The sequence below is a fragment of the Tyto alba genome, unplaced genomic scaffold (assembly GCF_018691265.1).
Source record: "Tyto alba isolate M040663 unplaced genomic scaffold, T.alba_DEE_v4.0 Super-Scaffold_22, whole genome shotgun sequence".
Classification (NCBI taxonomy): Eukaryota; Metazoa; Chordata; class Aves; order Strigiformes; family Tytonidae; genus Tyto; species Tyto alba.
The window spans coordinates 7,500,114-7,520,913 of NW_024881296.1; the positions used below are offsets into that span (position 1 = coordinate 7,500,114).

Sequence of the window (20,800 nt, forward strand, 5' to 3'; positions counted from 1 at the left end):
TTTGAAGTGATTTTCTTGTGCATTAAATATTCTAATTTCAACACATCAAATGCTCCTTGATATAGATCACAAAAAATAAAGCAACAAGGAAGTGTGTAATTGTCGAGTGTAATGTGTTACAATCAGGAAAAGTATGTCAACTATGTAAATACTTGTGTGTTTTCAGAAACCATGTATTCTCCTGATTAGTTTGAAATAAAAAATTGTATCAAGTCATGTTCTGTTTACTTCAAAAAATTAACTATAAATCTAAAACAAAGTTGAATGAAATAATCTTGTTTTTTAAATCTTGAAAAAGGGATTTGACTAATGATAGATAAGCTAACTTGTTAGTTCTGAAGAAAGGTAACCTCTGTCAGTTCTTGCCACTGCATGCCATTTTTGAGATTATAAACCTCAGATGTGTTGCCCTGGTGAATGCTGTATGTTGTATGGCGTATGTTGTTTTCTTTAGTTCTGAAGAGAATGGCCAGGTGTTGACTTTGGAGTTACAGTGGCAATTAATACATTTTCTGGAAGTTTCTGTTGGAGGAAACTGTACCTAATGCATTATATATTGGCTAAGACTCCCTTTGCAATTTGAATATAATAGCTTTAGCTTGCCTTGCATTTTTTTTTCCTTAGGAATAGGAAGAAATTCCTTAAGATATATAAATAAATCACTCTTTTATAACAAAGGTAGTGTTCTTTAAGGAATGAATACACAGCCGCTTTGTTCTGTAGAATTTGAAACTACAAGATTATCGTAGTCAGGAATGACTGATTCACCACCTAACTATTATTACTAGTTGTTCTTAACATTTCCTTCTAATCTACCTGCATTTTGGTCACTGCTTTTATTGCATAGCTGCCTTTTATAAACTAATAGCAAGCGAAGAAGAAACACCTTAAAAGAAAGTAATTGCTGTTTCAGATAAGTAGGGAAGTTGTTGCTAGATGATACATAACTGAGTGTTTTGAGTTTTAAAGCTAAGTTTCAGTGTTGACTGATTTCCATGTCATTGTAAAACTATGGAGGAATTGCTGTAATGAAGTAACTTTTCTTAAATGTACTATTAAAATAGGAGAACTAAGCCTAATATTTTATTAAACAGAGAATTTAAGAATGTTTAGTGTGCAATCTGCTTTTAATTTTTTTGCTGTTGCAATATCCAAATTCTGCATTTTCAGAAATTACTGTTTGAATGATTATTATTTGAATGTCTAATTATAAACGCTTGTTACCTCTGGTACTTCCTCTTATGGCACAATAGAAATTTCTGTTTTGCATTACAGAACTTTCTGAACAGCAAGTGAAGCACAAATGGCAGGCAGTAAAGTAACTTGCAGCATCTGCAGCCTGTGCCAGAAACTTGTTAAAACTGCTTCTTTCTCTCAAGTTTCCATTTGCCCAGTTGCTTTCGTAATGGTTATTAAAGAAGCGAAGGGGAAGCAAAAAATGGTGATGCAAGGTGTGTTGAAGCTGTTGAAATCTCTCATCCCTCTTTCTTTCTCCTCTTTTCCCTTCATCTCCTCCAGATGGCCCGGTGACTCGCTGTCATTCTTATGCTTTGGTGATTTTTCTTGTGCCACATGTCCCGCTATGGGGTGTGTTTTTCGTATGGGATTGGTGTGGATTTGTCAATTTGTGCTGTCAAGGTCTTTTTCTGTCAAGTCTTGTCTTGTTTTGGCTTTCCAGTTGGGAACACTTTGCTCGGGATTTTTTTTTAATATATGTTGGCTCCTGTGAAGTAGGATTATTTTTTACTTTTTTTTTTTTTTTTTTAAAGCTAGAAGTTTTTAGACAGATACATTTAGGAACAAGCAGTTGTTGAGTTCCTTTCAATTTAGTGTGAAAATTAAGAAGTGGTTGTGTGCTTGCTGTAAAGGGAAGTAAATAATGGAGCAAAGTCTCCCTATAGTAAATAGTAGAGAAATTCCTCTTGCATATGTAATCAATGTTTAAAGGATGAAATTCCCTTGCTGATGGTGAGCTCTAAACTTAATCTAGTGAGATGATTGTAGACAGCATCTGTCAGATTACAGAGATGAAGGTAACAGTTGTTATCCTGAGAACCCATAGGAGAAAAGCAAGGTATTTAAGCAGCAGTGCTGTATAGGCAAGTGTATCTTTTACATGTATTGAAGATGTCCTGATCAGTTAAAGTTTTCACTGTGATAGTTAATTTGTGGTTTAAAAACTGCACATAGCTTCTATAAGCAGTGTTGAACTTTTAATTTCTAATTATGACCAGAACCAAACAACAGCTCCAAATAATGGAGGTACGTCTCATGACAAGGTACTTGTTCTGTTAACTGAATATGCAACGTTTAATAAGTATTTTTTTTTTGTGCCCATTATTTCTCAGGTAAAGATACAAGGTTGCCCTGAATTTGTTGACCGCTGATTTAGTGAATTAACAAGAGCCAGATTCACTTACAAACAGTCAGAGAGGGGAAGTGACTGGGGAGGCAGGGGCCAGGGAACAGATGACATTAGCAGCATTATCTGGGTGATCTCTATTTGCAAGTAGAGGTATATGGTATAACATCTTTCATTTCTGTATGGTATTCTCTAAGAATGACTTTATCAGTGGTGGTAATTGTAGTGGGCATGTAGGCAGTCTTAGCTATAGTCATAGTAACTTAAATAGCTATGCTATTAAATGGCTTTATATTTGCAAGAAACATGCTAGTCAGCTATTTAGCAAACTGTAGATAAGGTGGCAAGAAGCAGTTGGTGGCAAATAGCTAACTTGTGAAAACATGGTTGCCTAACATTTTTTCTTTAATAGTAACAAAATAGAGAATAAATAGAGGGTATAGTAGAAGTTACAAAGAGGATAGGAGGGGTAGAAAGGGCTTGAGTACTTAAGAATGATATTGTTTAGTTTTAAGCATTAAAAAATTGATTCCAGTACATCTAAGCTACTAAAAAGGTGTTCACTGCTTTGACTTGGCTTCTTTCAGAATACCTTGTTTACTCAATTGGTTTGAATGGTCACCTGAAAGTTCTAGAATGCATTATGAAATAAAACTGATTTTAACTGCATAAAGTATTTGGATTTCAAGAAACATGTAAAGTGGGATGTTGTGTTAAATGGGGACTTTGAAATAGATAAGGTTAGAGACACATAAACTATATGTATTTAGCAAAAAACTCCCATCAACTAAGACTGTAGGAAATAACCTGCATTAGAAGAGCAGCACTGAAGAGCTTAGTGTTAGGTGGAGGTTTCCTGGGTAAGCTGCCAGCTAAAAGGTCTGTAGAAGCTTCTGCAAATACTGTTTCTTAAACTATATGAATTTTAAGAACTAAAAAAGAGAGAAGCTGAGGCAAGAATGTGAGCCTTTTGTTTAAAATTATGCTTTAAACAAAGCACTTGCAATTTAAACAAATTCTTTCAGTTCTTCTCTAGAATTTCAGCTTACCCCTAGTGCTTTCAGGACTATAGTTCTGGACATGTCTTAATCTGGTAGAGCAGGCACACAATCCAGAAATCTTATTTGTCTAAATGTGCTCTTTTCTATTATTTCTTGACCGGTTACAGCTTTTTTTTTTTTTTTTTTTTTTTTTTTTTCCCCTAATAAAATTTCAACCTAAGCTCACAAGAAAAGAAAATCGAGCAGAGAAGGCAGCTCTTACCCAAACCTGGCCACACCTGGCCTGCCACTTTATGCATCTCTCACCTGAGCTGTTGCAGTTGATCTCTTACCTTTTGCTCTCAGTAGCTCAAAGCAAGTGTTCCTGCCAGAGGGGAGAGTTTTTGGAGATGGGGCTGTGGGAAAGGAAGCAGACAGGAAAGCGGGGAGACTGGGAGCCTTTGGGTGGGATTTTAGTGGGACTTCTACCTCATTTTTAAGCCTAAATTCTCTGTGTTTCCTGACTGAGAACAGCTTGCATGGGAACAGAGATATATTACTGGTTCTGTTTTAATTAGAGGAACATGGACTTGGGAAGTAGTGGCTGGCTCAGCAGGTCCAGTTCTGTTGCAGACCTGGGCAACTGTGTGATAGACTTTAGTTTTTCTAAGTATGCAGAACACCTTGTCTTCATATTGTTACACCACGAAATACTTGTAGTGTGCTATAAGATTAGTAGAAAAATACTCCAGCTGTAACTATGATAATGCAGAGAGAAAGCAAGAAAGATTAATGGCATTGCTATTTCGGGAATGAGTAGGTTTCACAGGCGTGTATGTTAGATCTTGTGACTTTTATGAGGAGTAAACTCTGCCGTACGCTGCAGAGGAGAGCCAAAAGGGGGATGGGAGAAAAGAGGCAATATCCTGAAATCTGATATGATTCTTTACCCACCCCAGTAGGTCTAGATCTAGAACTGAGTTTATTCACGAGTATGCCAGTAAGATGGATCAGCCAGGGCACCTAGGAAAATATTTTGTCAATAAGAGCACTAGTGCTGTAGGTCTGCATCCTGTTTATCTATATGGATAACTTTTGTTCTTGTAACTGTTCTCAACATTTGTTTAGCCTAGCAAAAAGGACAAGCTCTTCTGAATTATCTAAATAAAAGACCTTACAGGTTCCTAAGTATTCTATTTCAATTTTCTGCATTTGCTCCAATTTAAGTTCCTGTTGTTGAACACACACAGTTCTAATATTTCATCTCTGGTCTTATGCTTTGTACACTTCTATTGATACTTTCATGTTTCTACTAAAAGAAACCTTTTTGGTGCCTTTTAGGATTGCATGAGCTAGTTGTGCAATTATGTGTAGCTGCTGTTTTGGTTTTCTTCCTGTTAGCCAGAATAGCCAGCCACTTCTTCCTTCACCTTTGCTTTATAGATGTAGGTTTTATTATCAATCCCTTCCAACTTTGCATATTTTCTAGTATGATGATCTGATTTTCTTCAGAGTGGGCAGTATCTTCTGACTTTGCTGTCAGTTCTTGAAACACACCTTGTATTTTTTACTCTGATTGCAAATTGGCATGTGAAGCAAACATGCTTCCTAGTGATGATTCCTTTTAATCCTGATAACTTGTCTCTTAAAATTTTCTTTCATATAACTACTGTATAGAATTCTTTGATGAATCCTTAATCTGTCTGTAACATTAAACTTCCTAAAAAGTAATCACATCTGCTCAAGTCTGCTACTTTATCCCTTTATAAGAAACCACCTATGAGGACAAATTGGGATTACTCTGACATGAGTATTTGTAATGTAACTCTTCTATAATTCTGCTGCTTTTTCTATGCCTTGATGTCCCTAATTACTGTCTTTAATTTTCTCTAAAGTCTACTATAAAATGACATTTAAGTTAAATTTATGTCTGTAGTTGAGTGACTACAGTACAGTTGTTTTGAATATAGATAGTGTTTACTTTTATTCTGTCATAGTGCCATAACTTTACAGATTCATAAAAATGTTTGATGGTAGATTTACAGTTTTTACAACGTTAGTCCTTCTCTGAGGGAGGGGTTTGAAATCCTGAGGTCTGTTCCAACCTAAATTATTTCATCATTCCATGAGCTGCTTCCTTAAGTGACCTAGGATGAGTAATACTTGGATTTCCATGCTCTTTCTAGTTACATTAGACAAGAATGTAAGGTTTTTTCCTCTCTATGGTTAAATAGCAGTATCTTTGCTAGAATTGCTATTAGAATTTTCATGTACTCTTTCTGCTTTGTCAAAAGTTTCTTTTATTTTTAGGCAATGTGCAAAATCCAATCTAACAGTTTTTATACCACTTAACAACACAGCATTTGTATTTTTTCATTTTTCTCTCAGACCTAAGGAATTTTTTGGCTTTTACCTTCAACCTATTGATTTATATTTCATGACATTATTGAAAATAACATGCAATAACATCTCTTTATTCCGCAGCTGTAAATAGTTCTGGGCATGTGCTGTCTATTATATTTAAAGAGTGCCCAGTATATGGCACCCCAACCTCTGCTGCTATGATGTTAATAAATTTACTTTCCCCTTGATCTTACTTCAGAAAGGTAGAGTCATAAAAGGAGGTGTGTTGAGTTAAGTTGAGAATTGAGTTGAAAGTGGTGTAACTGGTAGGAAACACAAACCACCTTAAAATATTTAGTCAAATGTTTATTTCGGGCTGTAGCACATGGAATGTGTAAATAACAGTCCAAGATGAAGTTTTATGATAGTTTGCAACAAGTATTCTTCTCACATCCAACTTAGTCTTCTTCTCTTAGATTTTTTTGAATCATTCAGAAAGTCATAATCTCTGATTTTGCTTATGTCAAACTAAACGAGGTGGACATAGAATTTTCCTGCACTTCTGCATACCTAATCTAATTCTCGGGTTTTTTGCTAGGTTTGAATTTATTTTCAAATGGGCTTTGTAATTCTAGACGTTTCAGGCTGTGTTTGTCAGAATGATAGCGCTAATGTAAATGTGAACTTTGCTCTTTGTGGAAAATAAAAAGTTTGAAAAATGTTAAGGTAAACCAAAAAGTGCTAAACTGGTTCTTACCCAACTTAACACTGCAGGTGTATTGGAGCCTGAAAAAGCAATTTACAGGATTTGAAAAAGAAACAAGTGGGGGCTGAGTGAACAGGGTAAGCGTGAGATTGTAAACTGATTCCTCACAGGTTAGCAGCCAGCAGGGGCTGGGAATCTGTGGCAGTGGCGGAAGGATGCTCTAGTAAAGGTTGCTAGGCTACTGCGAGGGAAGCACTTACGGAGCACTGCTCAGCTATGCTGAGCATTTTTACTACCCAGCTGCTACGTAATCTGTGTATAGTATTGCTGTTTTCCTGGCTACGGGCTGGAAAGGGAAGTTTGAACTGCTAAGAAACATTGTCCCTTTGTAGGATGAAACTTGGTCACATTCCAGTTATTACCTTTTGCAAGACTGACTGTTTTTGGTTTCAGTCACATTGACTGACAAGGAATGTCAGGAATTCTGCTGAACATGTTTGAAATGGAATAGCAAACAATAGGTCTTTGATTCAAGTATAAAAGTATAAAAACTCTTGCATGAATTTAACTTGTTCTGGTGGTGCTGACTGATGAGCTCTTGGTTTATCTGTACCAGTTTGGCCTTCGTTTCTTCTGCTCTGTTAAGAAGCTTACTGTAAAGAGAATGTGGCTTCTCTTTTCTTCATCTGGATTTTATGTCATTTTTGAAATATTTGTAAGAGTGTAATTAATCTGTACCAGTAAAAATGATTTATTGTAATTGCAAATGCAAGGTCATTAGTTTTTCCTCTGCAAGGGAAGGTAATTCTTTATCTGCTTTTTTATTAATGGGTTCCCAGTACTGGGTTTTGCCATACATATGGTTGGGTAACACATGTGTTTATGATTCTTTTTATTTGTAGTTTAACCTTTGATCTTTGTCCCAGGAGGTCATTTTAACAGAAAGTTAAAGCTAACAGTTGCTACCACAGACAGTGACAGAGGAACTGAAAAGTGAATTAAAACTACGGTGTGTTAATAATTATTCCTTTGCATCTGTTATCTTTCTCCTTGTGAGCATTAATACAATAACCCAGTTCTCTTTTAACACAATTTTGTGAAAGTGTATTACAACTCTGCCAATACTGTTGTTACAAACAAGTGAGACATTGAATATACACTGTAGGATGGAACAGCAAAAAAAAGATAATTTACTCTTTAACATTCATGACAGTGCAGTGGATATAACATAGTACGGATTTGATCCAAGTCCAGTGTCCTGTTGCCAGCTGGGGACTCCCAAGGCAAGCTAACTCCCCTGGTATACAGTCTCCCAACTTGTACTGATTTGAGGCCCAGGGATTTCTTGAACTTAAACCCATTTTTTTTACATACTCTTTACGAAGTAATTTTCCATTAATTTTTGTAGGTGCTTTTTAAATCTATGTTAAATAGTAGTATTCACACATGATGCCAAGAATTCCAAAGTTCACCTACCTGTGTGTTGTATGAACAACTGCCACGTGTTTGATTCTTATCTGCTAATTTTGTTCAATGATGCCTGTTTCTTGTGTTGAGAAATGGTGAACAATGGTTACCTACAGCTTTCTTCATTCCATAAGTTTTATTATAGATTCTGCTCTCAGATGTTTCTTTTCCCGGGGAAGACTCCTTGTCTATTAACCATTCCTTGTAGCTGCGAATATGCTGTTTTGGTCTCCCTGGTTTTGTCCTTCTGTGTGCCTCTTTCAGTTCTGTTATGTACTTTCTGAGATGAGTAGGGGCCAGGATTGGGTACAATATTAAGGATGGATTTTATACAGTGACATAATGTGTCCCACTTTGTTTTCTAAGTCTTTCATAAGAATTCTTCAAATTCATTTCTGTTCTACTGCTATTTTTATTGCTTCAGAATCTCATTCCAAGGTGAATACCTTTTTCACAGCCTGTCATCATCTGTGGGATGTTAGGATTCTGGGCTTTCTTAAACTTACGTGCTTTACTTTGCATCTCTTGTGCTAGTGTAGTATCTACTCACACAGTTGCATAAAGAACTCATGACACTGTAGGTGTTCCTTTCTTTTATAGCTTAGAATACTTAGAATTATCAAAAACCTTTTTCATGTTTATAAAAATTGCAGTATTTTCGCAACATTTAAAGTATACAATTATCCGTGCAGTACAAGTTGTATGTGAAATTAGTAACAGGATTGGATATTTTGATTTGATTCCCATTACATGAATTTACAAACTAAATCTTTTGCAGTTTTGTTGCTAGAGAAGATGGAACATGATGACATTTGTAATAAAACTCTGAAGATTACAGACTTTGGTCTGGCTAGAGAGTGGCACAGAACAACCAAAATGAGTGCAGCAGGGACTTACGCATGGATGGCTCCAGAAGTTATCAAGTCCTCCATGTTTTCTAAAGGAAGTGATATTTGGAGGTAAGTTTGTCTGCTGAAGACCGTGCTTAGTAAAATTATGTTGAGGTTTTTTAATGAATTTTTATTTGATTTTTTTTTTAGTGGCTTCCTAGGTTATTGTCTCAACATATGGCAAGCATAGCTGTTCTAAGAAACATACTGATTTCTCATCATCTATTTCATAGATCTTACAATTCATGACTTACAAATTGGTGGAGGGAGAGGGAAAATAACAGAAAAACTTTTTTATTTTTTTAAAGAAAGCAAGATCTCATTGAGAGAAGCCTTTAAAATATCTATTGGTTAATATCCCTAAGTACTTTATCTAGAGTCTTAATCTAAACAGCCATATGTTCTTGATACACTAACGTATGATTGATCTCATATTGTTATCTCTATAACATGTCTGAAAAGTCTCGTTCTGCATAAAGAAATGGGACCAGCCAGCTATTACCTTATATTTCTGATAAATAAAAATAAGAGGCAAACCAGAACTTTGTCAAGTGTTAACTTAAATTAGTGCTATTTTTAGGAATCTAGAATGTCATCGTATGTAAAAGTGAACATCAGATCTAAGTTTTCACATTTATAGAGATTTTGCTACCAGTAGCTGGAGTGAGGATAGTGTATTCAGCACAAAATTGTTTTAACTTACTCTATAATTTGAAAGGTGGGGAACTTCCTATGTTAAACTTGTTAATTTCTTGTTAAAGACATGATTGTGGATCATATACATAATATGGCTCTCAATACTGATGCTATTTTTGAGTGGTGTAGTGTGAGATACATGTATTGTAGAAAGGTTATTTAGCTTTAATTTAGTTCTGTTCTGTTTTCTGTGGGGAAAAGTAGTGATTGCACAATAGGCTCTAAAAGCTTCTGTGCCTCACCCTAAGAAGTCTACATTTCCTTTATTTTTGAAATGTTTTCTCTCTGAAGGATCCAAGATAGCTATTTGGGGAAGGAAGGGAGGACTTTAATCTGTTTTCTCATGCCTTCTTATGCATGTTCTGTGTTGTATAATTCTTAAATAGGGTCCTATTTTGCTTAGATGCCTGATATTCTACATCATGAAGTAATACTTTTGGTATTCTCAGGATGATTCTATATCTGCACTACTGTTTTGTGACACCCGTTTGTCTTGTGTCTGGAACCAATTTTCAGCATTTTGTTTACATCAGTCTGAGTCGATGGCCAGCTGAGAAACATCTTTGGCTTCATTCTTTTTTTCCATTCTTTTTTCCTTTTTTCTTTAATTTTTTTTTCTTTTGCGGGGTGGAGGTTGGGTGTAGGCGTTTCCCTAATCAGCTGTATTCCATGCTTAATTACAGGTCCTGTCCAGTCTTGTTGCTGTGATTTTAGGTATCTGAGGGGGTATGCTTTGGTGCAATTAATTTATATTCTGCTGCAACATTAGTTTACATTTTTGGAACCTACAATATTTCTCTTCTTCGCCTTCTCTCCTGCACGCCTCTCTTGTAAAAATGTAAGTATTTAGCTCAATGATGGACGTCTACCAGGAGAGGTTTTTAAGTAGAAAAGGCTGTGTTGTACAGTATAGTTTAGGCCTTCTTGGCTTCTAAAGATTTTTCTGCTTACTGCATCTTGATCTATTCTGTTGCTTATCTTTACTCTTTCTTTAAAAGAAAAGCAAATAAAGAATACCCTGATTATAGGAGTGGGTTTTATTTTAAGCAGCATTCAGGTTACAAATTTAAGTATGGGCCTCTCTAAGACAAGAAAACAGTATATTTCATAAAAGTTCTAAACTTGCGTTATACATACTAAGTACTGAGTCTCCAAAAGATATCTGCAGACCTATTATTATTTTTTTTTTTAAAAAAAGCAGTCGAGGCTGCTCAATTACACTCACACTTGCTGCTAGTCTTCAGGAATCAGGCAGTGCTCGGAAATGTGGGAGTATTTTCATGCAGAGCCCTTCAGGCTGCATGTTCTCAGGTGTCACCCTAGACAGCAGGACTGGTGCTTTCCAGGCCCTGAATGTGTATCCTCTTGCTTCCCAAACCAGCATTATACTACTGCATTTATTATTCTTTGGCATATGCTTCCAAATTCCCAAACAAGAATTCTGTTCTTTCAGCCCTACCCTTCTATCGATCACTACACAATGTCTTGGTTTTGTGCATGGAGCCTGAAAGTGCAAATATGCCCACAGATTTCCAAGTGCTGATGGTGTACTTCAGCAGTGGTCTTTACGGTAATGCATGCTTCCATTGTACAAGCTCTTGGCAAAGCTAGGAGGCACTTACTGTGCAGCAGAATTACCGGTTGCTTTTGCCTGGGACATTCATATAATTTTGAAGTGATTCATGTAGCAACACTTGGTAACCTCTGCTTTAGAAGATAGGGTAAAATGAACTTTAATTACCTTAATTTTTATCAGCTTTTACAGTATGTAAAAACAGCAAGTTATTGCTGAAATTAGATACAGGAAGGTTCAAATCACATTTGATGGCAGGAGAATAATTTTTTAATAATGAAAATACTTAAAAGGACATCTTTTTGAAAGTGTATTAGTTTTCATGCTTTAAAAATATATAATTGAAGCATATTAGGCCTGTATTTTTGACCTTTTGCTGAAGATGGAAAAGGACATGGCTTTTGCTCTTTCTTTAAAAGCTATTTCTTAGAAGCTCTGACTGTATGCATAGGACAACTGCACATGGACTGGTGAAATTTAATACACAAAGTAGCTACTTCTGTAGTTGAGAGAGTTAGCAAGTAGTTCTTGTCCTAGATAATGATAGAGTAGTACCTCCCGAAAGCTCCAACGTGGCAGGACTAGCCATGTCTCTTGTGTTTTTCCCCACAGTTTTCCCCCCACAGTGCAGGCTCTTAGGACTTGATGTTAAGACTGCTTTCATTAAAAGACATGCTTTCAGGCTATTACTGTGTTGGTCATTTAAAATTTTACAACCACCTCCTTGGCACTGTTGAGAATGATTTAGGATTAAAGGCTTGAATTGTAAATATAACTAAAGCTAACAGTGTGACAAAACTTTTTATAAAAGGTTATTTCTTCTTAGTTACATTGTTCTGCTTCAGAGTTCATGCTAAAATATGTATAGAATAGTCTGAACGAGGGAATTCTTTAAGAACACTATGCTTGCTGAGAGAGTATGACATTTTTACACTTTCTGTAAGCACACAGACGAGATGTAGTTCAGTAGAATTCCTCCATCATGCATAAGATGTACTGTAGGAAGTGTTGTACTCATTATTGTCAGACATACCACTGATTTAAAATGAAATTGGAATTCGTTATTTTATCCTTGAGTATACAAGCGAGTGCAGAGATTAGACTCGAAAAAATCAGGAGGAAATTAAGAAGCCCAAGACTTTTTTATTCTATTTTAATTTTTGGGGGGGAATAGACTGTATTCCTCAGCTTTTGATTAACTGATAGCACTATAAACTTATTAATTTTCCAAGATTTTATGATAGACAAAACTTCTTTGATAAACAGAGTATAGATAAACAAAACACTGCTAATATTTGTGCCGATATTGTGTAGTTTATTGGTTTTATTATTTAAGTGATGTTGTAAGGTCTTGTACAATGCTGAATGACTTATTAAGGAGAAAGTGATAGAAAAACTTAACTAGCGTGCATTCTTCTCCCTGTCACATCTCATGTAGTTGAGATGGTATTTCTGGTACCAAGAGGTGCACAGTAAAGGAAGGGGTACACATGCTGCATGGATTTTTCCTCATGTAGGAGAGTTCAGTCCAGTCCTGCAAAACTTGCAGGTAGTTTCTTCACACACCTGGAGAGAAAGGGCAAGAACAATATTTTGTACTCTGTTTTTTAACCCTTCACTTGCTCACTTTACTATTCAAAAGCAGCAATAGGTTGTCCTTTGTATTCTTGTTCTACATACAGATAGTGGTTCCCTGGCAGGAAGAGAAGGGGGCAGGGGATGGGAATGGGACCAAACCCAGTCATAAAGTCCATTTTAGGCTTACATTCTGGAAGGCATGTAATTTCTGCATCCACAAAAACAACTGTGAAAGCTGTCCATTTCAGTGATGGTGGAATAGGAGCTCTAGAGCAACAGCAGTAAGTGTACTGTCCCAGCCCTTTGTAGAGGCTTGGATCGTTTGAGCAAGACGGGCATCGGGCATACAGACCCAAAGAAGGTAAAAGCAACACCCAGCTCTTCTAGAGCGGAGAGCATAGCAGAAATTCTTGCAATAGGAATTACTATGGTTCTTGATTTCTGTACCTGATGCTGAGAAAAGATCTATTCATGCCACCACCATTCACTGGAGACAATGTTGGTTTGGGCTTTTTTTTTTTTCCTAGTATGGAGAAATTAGTTGTGTGTGTGTGTGTGTAATGACTTCTCAATCTTCTTTTATCTTCTGTGGGAAGTGAAAAGCTAATAGGCCTTTATATAACATACAAGGGATTAGAAATGCAAACTTTTAAAGCAAGCTGGGGCTTTTCTGGTGTTTTTTGTTACTATTATTTAAAAAAAAAAACAACCACATGTACATCTAGGTAAATTGTTGTGAAATGTTTAGAAAGGGGAATGGACTGAATGCTCTGCTGAGGTTTTTTTGGCTTGGTTTGGTTGGTTGGTTTTTGGTGGGGAGGAGGTTGCTTGTTTTCCTGTCATTCAGACTTCTGATTGTGAGATTTACGTGATATTAGCATTTCAATACAAGTGACTTCATTGGCTACATTGTGAATAGGAGTGTGAGCCAGTCTTAGAAGCACATCCAATTTGGTTAATCACTATTAGTGGAAAGGTACAAGATGTCTAAAGTAGAGCTGACTCTTAAAGGCATTTGCCTTTGACATGGGAAATCCTCATGAATTTCAGTACATGGTTGGACAGATACTTGCTTGTTCTTGAGTAAATGATGTGTCAGTAATCATAAAATAACTGTTAAAAAATTACCTTTTGTAGTTATGGAGTGTTGCTGTGGGAACTGCTTACAGGAGAAGTTCCTTACCGTGGCATTGATGGCCTTGCTGTGGCTTATGGAGTTGCTGTAAATAAACTTACTTTGCCCATTCCATCCACCTGCCCTGAACCATTTGCAAAACTAATGAAAGGTACCTATGTTGTTTCTGCCTGTGTATTTAAATAGTGACATTTTGGGGGAATGTATCCTTGCCTGTAATAGTGATGTAGATGCAAAATAAAGCACCTCATTTGATAATGTGCTGTGTGCAAAGTATTTTGTTTGTCTTTACACAGCAATCTGATGTTAGAGACTGTTGAGTGTGTTTCTGCAGAAGTCATACAGTATTACTGTGTACCACATCAGTTCTTCAGTAGTGACAGAGTACTTATTTTTTTTGTTCTGGTTTTACTGATTTCCTTTTACACTCAAAATGCATTAACTTTCATTAACTACAGCATATACTGCAGATCAATACAAGATCAAGATTAAAATTCCAAGGGGAAGAGCTACAAATGCCATTTTTTGTCATTATTCTTCCTGTCAAAAGTGTTTTGGAAATACTTTAGAGAGAAATAAACATTGCTTGCTAATGGCTATTTCCTTGTGTTTAATAAATTTATTTACAAGTATCCCTTCTGTGCAGTACTGCTAGTTTTGCTATTTCAGACCTTAAAGATGAAAAAAATTTGACTATTAATACAGAATCAGTCCTCTGAGTACAGGTAGGTAGATGTCATTTCTGTAAAAGGAAAAGGAACTATGGAAGCCTTGCAGGTAAAGAGAACACATTAGAACTTGAAGTACAGTACTAAGTAACTTGAAATTCATGTAGTTCTTAAAAAATTTCTATGTACTATTAAAAACTGATGGGATTTTAATAAATTCTAGAATGCTGGGAGCAGGACCCTCATATCCGACCATCGTTTGCCTTAATTCTTGAACAGCTTACTGCCATTGAAGGGGCAGTTATGACTGAAATGCCTCAAGAGTCTTTCCATTCCATGCAAGATGACTGGAAATTGGAAATTCAGCAGATATTCAATGAATTGAGGACCAAGGAAAAAGTAAGTTCATTTTTTCAATTGCATGTCAGTGAAGGGAAGGGTATGTGTGTATGCGCATTTACGTGTTACATCAGTTTTGAGCTGTTGAATTGTGGTTTACCAATAAAATACTAGAAACCTGATTTAGTAGTGGAGATAGACTTGAGAGGATAAACTACTTGGAAGAGAGGATTGACAGGAAGCTGAATGTTATTGTAGTGAGTGTTAACATATGAATGGTTTATTCAAGAATTACAGGCAGTTGAAACAGAAACATACCTTCACCTGTCTCCCCACATGAAACAGGCTGTAGATCTGTAAATGTGGTATGTAGGCTCTTTTTAAAATGTGTTATTTTTATCTTGGATACTTGAATATATCCCTTAACAAACAAGCCAGAGTTTATTTACCCTTTAGCTAATCTTTATAACTATTACAAATTCTCAGCTGCAGCTGAACATCCTCCTCAGCTGTGGGAGTGAAAAGCTTTTCATCCTGTTATATGATTGTATCATGTGGGTTTTTTCCAAAAATGAAATATTGCTTTTATCTCTCTTCTTCCTGAACAGACTGATAATATTTATCTTTTTCAGTGTTGCAGTTTTGGAAAACTTCTTGCCATATATTATTAAGATTGATTAGGTCAAACTTGTACTCATGAATCAGCAAATCCAGTTTCTCTCTTATCCAGATTCCTGTCACTGATCTTTCCATATTCTCATGTAATGATATGTTTGTGGTAAATGAGTGCTCAATGTTAATTCTCTTTACCCTCTCTTTTAGTTACTTCAGCTAGTTTTTAATCACCCTGAGGTTTATGTTTTCCTTTAGACAACTTGATAAAGATAGCAGTTGGAATAGGCCAGGTATTCTCTTGAGTTCCTGTTAGAAGTGCTTCTGGTAGAAACAGATTCCTTCTTTGCAGGTCAGTCTTGCAGTATAATTACTGCCCAGTACATATTTGTTGTTATTTTTCATTAAGTGGTAATAAATGAAGAAGAGAATTGAGATGCCATGCCTTGTGGAGAAGTCTTTATAAAAGATGTATTCACTTAAATTTGACAAAAGCAAAAACTAAACTCTTGTCTTGCAAGTCACTGTCAGTAGCCTTTGTCTTTCACTGCTTCTCACCAAGAGCCACAACTGTCTGTTTGTGGACTGCTGGCTGGTGATGGGTCTGACATAACAGATCTACTGTAATATCAGCATATGCAGTATCGGAATTTATTGATCACCCTGAGATTGCAGTATTGTCGATAATGATCTTACATACTTCCTATCTGCCTTTTCTTCTGCCCTGTGCTTTTCCCTCTTCCATTTCGGTGCACGGAACTGGGTCAGTGTTGTCTGTGTGCTCTCTGTCCTGCCTGCAGTGAAGATGCAGGTTGCTGGAGCTGGGCTGTGTGCCTCTGTAGCTGTCAGATCTCTTCCTTTCCAGGTGGGTTATAGTCCCTCTACAGGGAGTAGAGACTTTCCTTTTTACTTGCCATGGGGTCACCAGCCACTGTGTTTACCTGCCACAGCCTACTATAGGGCATAACTCTCTTTTCTGCCTCTCCAGCAACTGCTCAACCAACCATTTCCCCCTTTTTCCTTGGGGAGCAATTGTAACAGGTGTTCCCATTCAGGTTTTTGTTTATTTTTTTTATTTACTGGAGGCATTAGTCCAGTATGAGATTTCCTATTGAAAAAAATCTGACTAAATAAAGTTTAGGATTAAATAAGTCATTGAAAAGCTTTGGGAGAAGAATCATATTTTTGCTGTAAAAGTGAGTTAAGCTTAATTAGGTAGAGGAAAAGATAAAATAAAATTTACTTCTCATATGCCAAAGTAAATGCATCTCCAAAGGCATTTGCCCTAATTAGGTAAAATTGTTTAAGAATGAAAACGTAAATTTGACTTGGACAAGATTTTCAAATGTGCAGTCTTATTTAATTTGGCACATTATCAATTTTACTGTAAGGTACTAGGGAGAAAGTAATGTCTATGAAGTATTTTATATAGTAATAATAAAACAAACAAAAATGCCCTGCATGGAGTCACATGCCCTGTTGAAGAGGAACTTCTGTAGCTGGAGGAATTTCCTCAAGGGCTTGCTGTAAATGAATGATGGTAACGCCCACTCCAAGAGAAGATCACAATCTTCTTTTGACAAACGTTCTTGAGCAACTTAAGTATAGAATTCCTTCATAGCTTCCTTACAATGGGTGTTTTAATTGTAGAGTGGTGTAGAAACATTGCATAACTAATTGCAGTAAGCCTGTTTTTAATTAGTTTATTTGGAAAAGAGTAAATACTTAATCTCTCAGTGAGGAAGCACTATTAATTTTTCTAGTCTGACTACCTTTTCAATATGGGCACTCAATTTTTCCCTAGTTACTGAGCTTTATGAAACTTGGATTTGAGGACAACAAGAGATGGATAATCAGTGTATCCTAATACATCTTTATTACTATACTAGTATAGTAATTGTAATACTGTATTTTACTAATTTATATTACTATACATTACTATACTAATATAGTAATAAAGATCTTTTCTACTTAAACTCTAAAGTACCTTTATTCTAAATTTGAACTTGTTCAGTTTCTGCTTCCAACCCTTTTTTTAGGTTGTTCAGTTTTGACTGGATGGGAGAAAGAGGAAAGTGAGAATTTGCAGCAATCCTTAAATTAATTATCTTAAAAAAAACACCACAACAACAAACAAACAAACAAGAAACAAAACAAAAAACAAAACCTTATTTGCTGGTGTAAAGATAGGCGCCTTCTGAATTTCCAAGAGGCAGAATTGCCTTTTGCAAAACTGTGCAATAAGCAGAGTGAATTTAAAACAAACAAACAAACAAACAAAAACAAACAAAAAACAAAACCAAAACAAAACCACAAAGCAGTAAATTTTTTCAAATATTGTGTTGAAACAACCTCTCTCAAAATTAGCAAACCGTATGAAATTTGTCAATCATTTCAATTAAATTTGAAAGTAGCAATAAGAAGTGTGGCTATGTTGTAAAGGAAAAACAAGTATCTTTCCTGAGGGACAGATAATTCTCACTGAAACAGTTTGCTTTAGTGCTAACCTGTCTTTTGTCATCCATAGTCTTTTTGGCAAGAACAGAGAGGTTTTTTCCCCTCATTTGAACACACCAAAGTAGTATAGTTCAGGAACTAATTTAATCAAGACAAAGCAGGAGTTAAAGAGCAGAAAAATTGGGGTTTTTTTTTTTTGCTTTCACTGTATGTGATAAGCAGTTGTGCTGGCATACAACATTGCTGGATACCGATGAGAATAATTAGGCAGTCTGCTCTGGAAAATAAATTTACACCACAATTATTAAATTGTACCATGACAAAAATAATGCATTTTAAATAGGAATAAGATTCTTATATTTACAGAACTTTTAGCTTAATTTTAAATGCTGGTTTTCTATTTTGAATTGAATTTCAATTTCTATCTAGGTAGAATTTACACAAGTGTACGTAACAATTTAAAAATTATGTAGTGAAAAACATACAGTATCACTCGCATTGTAGCTTCTCCTTTTCCTGTAGTCTCTTTTATTGGCAGTACCGACTACAACACTCCTGGGTAAGTCTGTTTCATGTATAATACACCCCAATCTATGAAGGGAGGTCTACTAAAATTTCAGATATATTAACAGATTTTGGTAGGTGAAGATTAAGATAATTTTAAGATGGTAAATTTGTACCTGTTTAGCCTTGGGGATTTTTTTACTCGGAGAAATTAACTAGCTTCCTTACTAAAACTTCTCCATCTCCAATATAGAAAATAATAAAGGGAGAACAACAACTACTCTATGGGATTGATGGTTGGAAAGTCTACGTGGTACAATTCAGCGGTTAGTAGCAGTTTGATGTTATGCAGATACCTGCTAGATTTTAATTAAGAAACAGCTGTCTTCTGCCTTATGACTTGGTTTATCCTGTTACACTAATCCTCATCCGGTGTAATACTGATTGCTTTTCTAGATAGAAAAGTGCTACTTAATACATGGCTGAAAAACAGGAAAGGTTAGAAAATTTAAGATAAAGGCATTCATTTGTGTATTTGTCAGGTCCTTGACTTTCTGCTAGTGCAGAGGAGCTATCTAAGAGCACCCCTCATGCTATGAAAGTCTCTGATGTGAAGTAGTTGGAGCATGTTTTCTGTTAGGCTGTAAACTGATAATCTTTGGTTGGATGCATTGTCCCTGTTGCTCATACGTAGGCTCCTTAAGTAAAATGACTCAAGTTAAATGATTGAAAGGAAATTTGTATAATGCTTGATTGAGTCTGGATACAGAATCTTGGTTTATGCAGGACATAGGACTGTCAGAAGGCCATATGTGCATCATGAAAATAGATCAGGAAATAAAGCCTACTCTGCACTTTATATATCCTTTAATACAAACTTCACATTATTACTTAGTTTCACTTGTGTGGATCTTATCTTCAGGAGCTTCGATCACGAGAAGAGGAGTTGACAAGAGCAGCTCTTCAGCAAAAATCTCAAGAAGAATTACTTAAGCGCCGTGAGCAACAGTTAGCAGAACGTGAGATCGATGTATTGGAGCGTGAGCTGAATATCATGATATTCCAGTTAAATCAAGAGAAGCCCAATGTAAAGAAGAGGAAGGGCAAATTTAAAAGAAGCCGCTTAAAACTTAAAGATGGACACAGAATTAGTTTGCCTTCAGGTTTGCAATTTTTTTGAAGTTCACAATATATATTACGATTAAATACGCAGGATTCAGTTCCATGGTTGGTGTTTTCAGTATTGGCTACTATTTTAATTCATTGCCAGGTCCTTCTACCCTAGTAGAGCAAAAGGGTGTGGTAAGAATTGTATAGTGCCCTCCCCTGCCCCCCCAACCTTTTTTTTTTTTTTTTTTTTTTTTTCCCCCCTAAGGAAGCAACTTTCATGTTTCATGTTCTTGTGGAATAGTCCTCATTTCAGCTGGAAGAATCTTTCACCTGATTCAGGTAGAAGTCCATTGTGTCTGGAGGGAAAGGTTACTAGGATGGGATCCAAGTGTTTAAAGAGTGTTTTGAAGTTCAGATTTTTCCTATCATCTTTTTTGTGCAGATATAAAAGTACCTTTTTATCACATCCCAGAACTTTCGAACATGATCAAATGTTAGTGCTGTTTGCCGTAAGCTTGCAAATACATAGTAGAAAACCAACACTTCATAATGGCTGGAGGTACAGGTGTGGTACGTCCGAATTCCATGCTTATTGCAGTCACAAAATACAGCACAGCGGTTAAAATCTTCAGTGCCTTACTTCTTCTAAGAAAACACTGTGTAATAGAACAGAAGATATTACTTCAGTGTGCAAGTATGGTATCATATGAATGTTAGAGTGTTTAATTCCACCCGTGAACACATTAAAATTCCCCCTTTACGGAGGAGGTGTGCTGTACAGAGTCGGGGTTTTTTAGTGTCAGGGGCTGCTTTAGTGGTGCCTTTTTAATGTTGCCACGAGATGGCACTACAGAAACTCAAGGTTCCACCAGTGGTTGGAAAGCCTTCAGTAGAGGTACCAGCATCCTGCTGTTCATAGGCTTCCTTCCACTGGCTTCCAGGTCAAGTCTGTCAGTTTATTACTAATGCAGTAAGAACTGAATGCCACGCTAACATAGGTCTGAGGATATCATAGATGTCTGGTAGATGGAAAGAGAAAAAGAGGACAGTAATATTTAAAGTACTATTTCAGCACTTGTGAAATAAGCTTATTTTAACTTTAACAATAACAGTAAATAAAATAAAATCACACTACAGCCTCCCAGACAGGCATACGAGATTGGGTTATGCTGGATCACAAGCTTAAACTAAATATTTGGTCCTTTGTTTCAAGTTCTTCTCATATTTAATTTGAAAAAGTGATAGAATAAACAGTTTTACTCAGAATACCACTTAGCTCTTTGTCAAGAATCATCCAGATGAACTTGTATTTGAGACAATTCTGTTGTAAGAATAGCATGCAATCTAATCGCACTGATGATGGGGATTAGAGAGGGAAAT

The 20,800-nt window shown here is 36.1% G+C and overlaps 1 protein-coding gene across 3 annotated transcripts in view; it reads left to right on the top strand.

The window, feature by feature from the left end:
* The window catches only part of MAP3K21 (mitogen-activated protein kinase kinase kinase 21), a 41,322-nt gene that overhangs the window by 11,222 nt on the left and 9,300 nt on the right, over positions 1-20,800 (top strand). For all 3 annotated transcript variants that reach the window (XM_042796104.1, XM_042796102.1, XM_042796105.1), the window contains exons 2-5: positions 8,637-8,817; positions 13,733-13,881; positions 14,622-14,797; positions 19,233-19,473. In XM_042796104.1, the coding sequence (XP_042652038.1) occupies positions 8,637-8,817; positions 13,733-13,881; positions 14,622-14,797; positions 19,233-19,473 (747 nt within the window). The remainder of the gene's footprint in view (positions 1-8,636; positions 8,818-13,732; positions 13,882-14,621; positions 14,798-19,232; positions 19,474-20,800) is intronic.